The sequence below is a fragment of the Penaeus vannamei genome, chromosome 2 (assembly GCF_042767895.1).
Source record: "Penaeus vannamei isolate JL-2024 chromosome 2, ASM4276789v1, whole genome shotgun sequence".
In the NCBI taxonomy this organism is placed as follows: Eukaryota; Metazoa; Arthropoda; class Malacostraca; order Decapoda; family Penaeidae; genus Penaeus; species Penaeus vannamei.
Genome location: NC_091550.1, coordinates 52,857,119 through 52,867,118, shown reverse-complemented (window position 1 = coordinate 52,867,118; position 10,000 = coordinate 52,857,119). Strand labels below are relative to the sequence as shown.

The 10,000-nt window shown below is 36.8% G+C and overlaps 1 protein-coding gene across 1 annotated transcript in view; it reads left to right on the top strand.

Moving 5' to 3' along the window:
• LOC113815545 (adipokinetic hormone/corazonin-related peptide receptor variant I) overlaps positions 1–10,000 on the top strand; it is a 103,974-nt gene that overhangs the window by 62,808 nt on the left and 31,166 nt on the right. The window contains exons 2-3 of the mRNA XM_070137253.1: positions 1,210–1,842; positions 5,080–5,157. Of these exons, the coding sequence (XP_069993354.1) occupies positions 1,270–1,842; positions 5,080–5,157 (651 nt within the window). The 5' untranslated portion in view covers positions 1,210–1,269. The remainder of the gene's footprint in view (positions 1–1,209; positions 1,843–5,079; positions 5,158–10,000) is intronic.

The window sequence follows — 10,000 nt, the reverse complement described above, 5'->3', positions numbered from 1 at the left end:
TGTGTGAATATATATAAAAATATATACATATATATATATATATATATATATATATATATATATATATATATATATGTGTGTGTGTGTGTGTGTGTGTGTGTGTGTGTGTGTATTTTTTATAATATATACATATATATGCTCATATATATTCTTTTACCTTGAACATAGGATGCTCAGCTGTCTATAAGCACCATGCGGAAATGTGACGAAAATATCAAGGAAATAATTCGCATATTTGAGCCTCTTAAGCTTCTTCCTTTTCCAATGTACATTAATTAAAGAAGGTTATTACTGGAAACATTTTTCATCAGCATTTAATATTTTGCTTTAAATACCACATCGTTTTTCGGTGTTTTTGATTATTACAGATTAATCAGTGCTCGCAGATGGTAAAAAAAAAAGCTTTCCCACTGTAATTTTTTCCACATACTATTGAGAGAAAAGATGAAGGAAATGAAAGTGTTTTGATCATGTTATGAATGAAAGTAGGAATAAAATTCACAATAACAATCATGATGAAGATATTAACGATTATAAAGATGACGATGATGATGATTTTGACGATGGTGATGGGAGATGGTGATGCTTGTCGTATTCATGGTGGTTATAATGATGAAAATATTGACAACATTGGGAAGAAAATAATAACAATAATAAAATGATAATAAGAATGGCAATGCTAATTATGAAAATAGTAATAATGATGGCGATAATGATAACAATAACAATAGTAACAAATACAATACAAATAGTAATAATGATAATAATAGTAATAAAAACATTATTAGTAGTAGTAGTAGTAATAGCAGAAGTAATGATAATAAAAATAATTATCATAATATATATTGATGATAATGATAACAATTATGATGGTAATGAGAACAATAACAACAATAATAATCAAAGTACTAATTATGATTATCAAAACGATAATGATACTAATGATAACAAGATAGCTATAACTATAAGAAAAATTTTCATGATGATAATGATGATGATAATGGTGATAATGATGGTGATGAGAATAATAATTGCAATAACGATGATGATGATGAAAACTGTGATGATGGCGATCGAATAACGATAATGACAACACCAGCAATGACAACAGTAAGCAATGATGGTGACAACAATTAAAGATAACACCATCAAGGTTAATGACAGGAGTATCAGCACGATTAACAATTCCATCTTTCTATTTCTTTCCAGAGTAATGGGACCCCAGGCTGACTCGACTCCGTAAACCGGTCGAAAAAAAGAAAAAAAAAAATGGAGAACCTGGACGACTTCGAGGCGGAGGTGGAGGACGTGGCCCTGGGCAGCGGGGTGACGGTGCGGCGGCAGCTCCCCCAGGCCTCCCCCGGCAACTGGCTCGAGCACGCGTTCAACGACAGCGACTGCCTCGTGAACAGCGACGGCTCCGACTGCCAGGTGAACGCGACGCTGCTGGGGAACGGCTCCTTCCTCCTGAACGCGACGGCGACGGCCCTCCCGCCGAGCCTGGGCTTCGACGACAACGCCATGACGGACATCATCGTCTACTGCGTCCTGTTCATCGTCGCCGCCATCGGGAACTTCACCGTGTTCATCACCCTCTTCCGCAACAGGCACCGGAAGTCGCGGGTCAACCTCATGATCATGCACTTGGCCGCCGCCGACCTCATGGTCACCCTCATCAACTTCCCCCTCGAGGTCGGCTGGCGCATCACGACCCAGTGGGTGGCCGGGAACCTCGCCTGCAAGCTCTTCCAGTTCCTCAGGGCCTTCGGGCTCTACCTCTCGTCCCTCGTCCTCGTCTGCATCAGCCTCGACCGCTACTTCGCCATCGTGCACCCGCTCAAGGTACGAGGAGGAGGTCGGCCTCTGTTGCAGGGAGGGGGCGGGGTCTGGCGGGGGCGGGGGAGGGGGCGGGGGCGGGCGGGGCAACACGGCCATAATGATAATGATAACAATGATGATGATAATTAGAGAGATAATTGTAATAGTAATGCTAATAATGATTAATATTATCATAATACTAATAATAAAGATAATAATGATAATAATAGTGATGATAATGATAATAACAATGATAATAATGATAATAATAATAGTAATGATAATAGTGATGATAATAATAATCATAATAATGCTGCTGCTAATAATAAAAATTATAATGATAATGATGGTAATAATAATAAAAGAATAATAATGAGAATGATGATGATAATAATCATAATGATAATAATAATAATGATAATAATAATAATAATAATAATAATGATGATAATAATAATAATAGTAATAATAATAATAATAATAATAATAATAATAATAATAATAATGATAATAATAATGATAAAAATAATGATAATGATGATAGTAATGATACCAATAATAATGATAATTATAATAATGATAATAATGATGGTGATGATGATAATGATATGTTATTGATATAATCATAATGATACAGCATTATGTAGATACTGTTAGCAGTGTGTGTGTGTGTGTGTGTGTGTGTGTGTGTGTGTGTGTGTGTGTGTGTGTGTGTGTGTGTGTGTGTATGTGTGTGTTTGTGCGCGTGTGTGTGTGTGTGTGTGTGTATGTGTGTGTGTGCGTGTGTGTGTGTGTGTGTGTGTGTGTGTGTGTGTGTGTGTGTGTGTGTGTGTGTGTGTGTGTGTGTGTGTGTGTGTGTGTATGTGTGTGTTTGTGCGCGTGTGTGTGTGCGTATCGATAGATAAATGGATGGATAAGTAAATAGATATTCATACGTACAGATAGATAGATAAAAAAGAGGGAGAGAGACACTGAGCCAGAGCCAAACCCATAGACGTACAGACAGACAAACTAATACAATATACATATACTTCCATGATTTAACGCAAGTTCGTTAGCTCACTGCACTCGGCTTAATAAGGACTATGCTCATAGCGGAACTCCCACATGTTCATTGCAAAGTCCAGCCGAGATCTAAAACCGCCCCCCCCCCCTATGTTACTCGCTAATTGGTCCTCGTATGCAAATATGCAGGTACCGAGTGAGGGTTCAGGGGACTGAGTGGGCGAATAAGCGAATAAAGTAATGTGCGAATAGAAGGGATGAGTGGATGAATGCGTGGATGTGTGTATAAGGGCGAGGGAGGGAGTGGCGATGCTCATGAGAGTGTATGAGTGACTGGGTGTGAGTGAAGAATAAAAAAGGGGGATTGGAATGTGTCTTCCGCCTGCATAAAGGACAAAAAGTGAAATCCGATTAACGATTGAAATTTAAGAAAATAATTCGTAATCCCGCCATGAATTATATAATCCGGTTTTTAATAAAGTTTCTCGCGAGAATCCTTACTCTATACGTGGGACGGTTACTGAACTAATCTGAACAATGGGCGATCGCGAAGCCTTGTTCCTTCCTCGCTAACCGTAGATACACCGAGATATAAGGCAACAACCATACGAAACCCATATAATACGTAGTGACCTTAAATGACCTTAAATCACACAATAACACGTAATGAGCATGCTGCGCCCATACATTACACAATAACCGTACTGCACCTACAGAAGAAAATATATCACAACCATACTACGCCCATACAATATCTATACTACACCATGCATTGCGCAATAACCATGTTACAAGCAAACATTAATCAATGATCATAATACCCCCATACGATACCCAAGAACAATACTCCATCCAAACATGACAAAATAACCATACCATACACATTTCACAACTATGCGACACAAATGCAAACCACAATAACTACACTACACCCATGCTATACAAAATACCTATATTACACCTATGCCATACAAAATAACTACACTACACCCATGCAAACCACAATAACTACACTACACCCATGCAATACAAAATAACTACACTACACCCACACAAGCCACAATAACCGTACTACACCCATGCAAACCGCAATAACCATACTACACCCAAACAAACCACAACAGCCATACACACACAACCTCCCACAGAAACCCAGCCAGTCTTGTAGAATTAGGTTAAGTTTGCTTTCCCGGCGCGTGTAGCAACTTCAAAGAGATGGCTTACTGTGATGTCAAGTCTGTTGAATCAGGGAGGGAACGCCACCCACATACCAACTCGTGCTTTAGCGACGCATACAGAATGGTTAAAGCAGATTACTCGATGGGTATGCTGTCTGTATGTCAGGGATACTGCGCCGGGGAAAATGTATGTAGAGGTTAATACTGTGTCGGGTCATCTGCGCTGTCTACGTGTGTGGGTATGCTGTGTCACGTGTCTCTTGTATATCAGGTATAATACGCTTTGTATCAGTGTGTCTTTGTAAACTGGGTACTTTGTCTTTAAGAACATCTCGGCTATTCTGAGTCACGAACAGAGAGTCTTGTCGAGTGAGCAAAAGAGCTACAGACACCAGTAAATCATTCTTTCGTAAAAATTATTATCAATAAGCTACAGCTGTTTATTAAAAAGATGAGGCAGGCATTTATAGAATCCAATCTCGTCATATATACTTTTTTATTGTCATCGTTTCTAAAGGCAATTTTGAAATAATCTCCACGATTAATTCTTCAAGATACTGCTTGCTTCAGAATAAAAAAAAAAAAAGCGGTATTATTATTTTTGTTAAACGTGATACATCCAGTTGAATATAAGGTCACATTTAGAAGCATCGTTATTTTTAACCTAGTTCCTGGTACAAAGTATACAAGTAAATAATTCAAATTAGTCTAACAGTAAAATGTATATAAAGAGAGAGCAAGCGAGCGGAAGAGAGAGAGAGAGAGAGAGAGAGAGAGAGAGAGAGAGAGAGAGAGAGAGAGAGAGAGAGAGAGAGAGAGAGAGAGAGAGAGAGAGAGAGAGAGAGAGAGAGAGAGAGAGGGAGAGAGAGAGAAAGAGAATGAAAGAAAGAGAGAGAAAGAGAGAACGATAACAAAACAATAACCAAACTGAAACTTAATAATTACTACTGTTATCATTCCTAGTCTTGTATAACACCTCATATTACGCATCAATTTTATGATTATTCAGAATTACCTATTTATTTATTCATTTATCTATTTTTAATGTAACTGATCGCGTGTCCTGTTGCGTCGTCAGGTGAACGATGCCCAAAGACGAGGAAAAATGATGCTGTCGTTCGCTTGGTCCATCGCCGCTGTCTGTTCCATTCCCCAGGTGAGTTTTTCGTTTTGTTTCGCCTTCTTGTCATATAGTTTCATATGGGTCTGTATCTTCTTTTTTTTTTTTTTTTTTTTTTTTTTGCTTTGTCGTTGCTTCTGTCTGTCTGTTTTTTTTTTTTTTTTTTTTGTCTGTTTATCGTTCATGTCTCTCTGTTTGTCGTTATTTCTGTCTGTCTGTTTCTTTGTATGTTTATTGTTCATGGCTTTTTATCGTTATTTCTATCTGCTTTTTTTTTTTTTTTAGTCTGTTTATTGTTCATATCTGTCTGTTTGTCGTCATTTTTGTCTGTCTGTTTCCTTGACTGTTTATCATTCATGTCTGTCTGTTTATCGTTATTTCTGTCTGTCTGTTTCTTTGTCTCTCTCTCTATATATATATAGTTCATGTCATTCTGTTTGTCATTATTTCTGTCTGCCTGTTTCTTTGTCCGTTTACAGTTCACATCTGTCTGTCTGACCTTATTTCTATCTGTCTGTCATTGTTTCTATCAGTCAATCTGTCACTATTTCTGCCTGTCAATGTCTCTCTGTCTTTCTGTCGTTGCATCTACCCTCTTCTTTTATCTCTTGTTATCTCTAATTGTTTTCCATTTTGATGAAAGTATGATTTGATAATGATGTTGTAATTTGAATGCAATCGTGCAATATAATACATTCGTGGCAATGTAAATGGAGTCGGACTGATATAAATGTATTTGTATTATTTGAATTGACATAATTTGAATATTGTATTATCTGAATAGACTTGTATTATTTGAAGGGACTTGTATTACTCGAATATATTTGTATTATTTGAAAAGCCATATTATTTGGATAGACTCAATTTATCTGAATAGACTAGTATTATTTTAATAGACTTGCATTATCTAAATAAAATTTATATTATCTGAATAGATTCAATTTATCTAGATAGACGTATTATTTGAATAGATTTAAATTTATATTATCTGATTAGACTCATATTATCTGAATAGACGTTATTTAAATTGACTTGTATCATTTGAATAGATTTGTATTACTTGAATAAACTTGTATTATTTGGATAGATATGTTATTTGAATATTGTATTATTTGAATAGATTTATATTACTTGAATAGACTCATATTATTTAGATAGACCTATATTATTTAAATTGACGTATTATTCGATTAGACGTATTACTTGGATAGATTTGTGTTTTTTGAATAGCCTTATGCTATTTAAATAGACGTATTATTTGGTTAGGTTGTTGTGATCTTGTTCATCATTTTGGAAACGAGGTCATGGTGATACAGTCATTATCAGTGGCATGGAAGTTTTATTATTCCTATTATACATCATCACCACAATCATCATTATCATTATCACCCACGCCATTACCATCATCATTATCATCACCATCACCACCATCATCATCATCATCATTATCATTATCCTCCTCATCATCATCACCATCATCATCATCATCACCATCACCACCATCATCATCCTCACTATCACCATCACCATCATCACTATTATGATAGCCAAATCCTCCACCATACCCTCACTCTGACCCACCATCCTTCTACCATCCAGCATGCGATCCCTCTACCATATACCTTCCCCTTCCCTCTGCCATACCACCACCACAGTAAGAGGTAATCGAGTGATGACCAATTAGATTCATAAACGTAATTGACACTAGCATTTATGGTACTATGGTACTGCCTAAAATGATTACGTACTTATAAATGAATTACCTGCTATTTTTACATAGGGGTTTAGCTTCTATATCGCAACAGGTGTGAGATATACAAAGTATACAGATTATATTTTTGGTTGGATTTTAGATGCAGTGGCATAGGAAATAGGAGATGAGGAATTCCATTAATTAGAGTGAAAGTAATAAACGAAAATAAACAATTCAGGTATGTATTAGCCCGCCTGTAATAATATGAGACAAATATATCGTTACATTTCGGATAATTCTTACTAAAAATACCCCATAAAACCCACGTACATGATCGACAGTGATCTGGTGTCAAAAGAAAACATTGGAAAAACGTATATAAGACATATACTGCCCTACTTCTTACGGTGCAAAACATATATATATATGATTTGATCCCTTTTAGGAGATATACCACTTCATATTTTCTGGAATGTCATACCAGTTCTCGATAATCACGACCCAACATATATATTATGTCTTTTCTATTGCCTGTGATATATATTGTTGCAACTCTGTGCCACACTGATAATCTTTATTTGCTCCATTTGCTTTGCTTTGATAATCTTTATTTGCTTTAAGTCTCTAATGATACTGAAGGATTACCAGCTTACGTTGTCCCAAGAAAACGTTAACAATATTGTTAAGGAGTTAGACATTATTATCTAGATTGTTGTGGTTGTTAAGACCGAAGAAATGAGGAAGGAAACATTAAGGAACAAGTTTCTCTATCATTTATCTATCTATCTATCTATCTATTTCTTCATTTGTCTATCTCCTTCCCTCCCTTCTTTCATCTCTCTTCCCTCCCTTCATCTCCCTGCTATCTGTCTCTCACTTAGCCCCTCTCTCTGTCTCTGTTTGTCTCTCCCTCCCCCACTCTCTCTCTCTTTGTTTCTCCTCTCTCTCTCTCTCTCTCTTTGTTTCTCCTCTCTCTCTCTCTCTCTCTCTCTCTCTCTCTCTCTCTCTCTCGCTCTCTCTCTCTCTCTCTCTCTCTCTCTCTCTCCCTCCCTCCCTCTCTCTTTGTTTCTCCCCCCCCCCCTCTCTCTCTCTCTCTCTCTCCGTCTCTCTCTTTGTTTCTCCCTCCCCCACGAAAACTTAAATTACTTCCAATACGTTGCATTTCTTGTGCATTCCCTTTCCAATCTTCACTGTTCAGCAGCGGGACGTCATCCTTTCGTTGCAATGCAATCACAGAGCAATTGTGTTCAGTAGCTCAGTGATTGCTCGGGAATATAAACTGCGTTTTTATTCTATGAAGTCATATGGTTTAAATTTTAAGGGAGAGGTGTTTGATGATGGTGGTGATGGTGGTGATGATGAAAAACAATAATGTATAGGGTCATGATAATTTTATTTTTATTATTATTATTATGGGTATCATTACCATGATTTTTTTTGTCTTGATTGTTATCAGTATCATTATCGTTACGATTTTTTTTCGGGCCAGCTCCATATTAACATTATTTGTATTAAAATTACTATAATTAACAATGCATATTGTGTTAAGTAAACATTGCATATGCTTTAATACTACCTCGAGGACAGGAATATAAAAACGTATTAGCAAAAAAGTGCCCCTGCCCCCCCCCCCAAAAAAAAATAATAATAATAAATAACAGAAAAAATGTTGTAATGGACCTCGAATATCATGCGTTTTGTGTCTAAAGTTTTGGATTCCAGTGCTAATCAAACTGCATCTACAGCAACATAATAATGACACTGGCAAGAGAAAGGAATTATTTATGATATGGTAAATACACTGAAAATAATAAAAAAATAGCAATGTATGAAACTCAAACTTTCATCAAGAATAGTATATAGACACTGGAACGAGACCAAATGGAAAATGGAAACTAAAAAAAAAAAAAAAAAAAAAAAAAAATGGTTTTCCTCTCTCTATGAAAATTACCTGCCTCGCTATCCTGTAGTATGACTTCAGCCGGTTTTGCATATATCATGCGGGTTGTCATGCAAATGAAAGAACCTACATTAGGTCAGTTATCTAACATACGTCCAGCAATATAGCAGAGGGAATAAAAGGGGTTTAGATCTATAAAATTTGATATCCGTTATTCAAAAGTATTTTCTATATGTTTAATTACAATATGATTAAATATCATTAAGAATATTATATAAATACATAAATGAGGACATGCAATCATTATTATTATTTTTTTACGAAGAAAAGTCATATTAATCAGCCATAATAAACAGCCATAGCTTTCCTGACAGACCTTGCAACGAAATCCACAGAATACTGAATTGCAGAAACCATCACCTGTGTGGAAACCTGCTTTTAAAGTTACAGAAGCAAAGTTGCACAAAATATGAACACTGGACCGGCTGACCAACACTAAAGGCACCTCAGTGATTTGGTTAAGGCAGATCTCTATCGATGAAGACATGCAGATTCCCGTTGTATTTTTATTCTTTTTAACGAAATCGCATAGGATGGAAAATACAGTTTATTGTTCTGCGCAATATCGCTTTTGTTACATGCGTCTTACAAAGATTGATTACCAGATACACAAGCAATGTAACCGCGTTCTGTGCTTCGCCAAAGGTCACATTATTCCTCGATATCGGACCAGTTCAAGCAAGAACGGCTGATGACCACCAAGGGATCGCTCACCGTGTATTGATGGACCGGCCCCACTACAGCTTTCGGAAACGGTCTCTGTCTTCTTCTAAAACGGTCTCTGTCTTCTTCTGAAACGGTCGCTGTCTTCTGAAACGGTCTCTGTCTTCTAAAACGGTCGCTGTCCTTTTCTGTAACGGCCTTTGTCTTCTTCTAAAACGGTCGCTGTCTTCTTCTAAAACGGTCGCTGTCTTCTTCTAAAATGGTCTTTGTCTTCTAAAACGGTCGCTGTCCTTTTCTGTAACGGCCTTTGTCTTCTTCTGAAACGGTCTCTGTCCTCTCCCTGTCGTGGTCCTCTCTTCAAGACGCCTTTTAAAGTCTCTGCATCTTTATTTTGTTTTTGTTTTTTCGCTCGAAGATAGTACATTGTTTTTGCATTTTCCTTTTCTTGGAGGAAAATCTGTGCTCCGGAAGTTACATTAAACGATGCTCTTGTCGATGGTCAAATAATATCCTTTGGCTGCTTGCACTGAATTTGCATATATGTGATGCACTTATGGAATAAT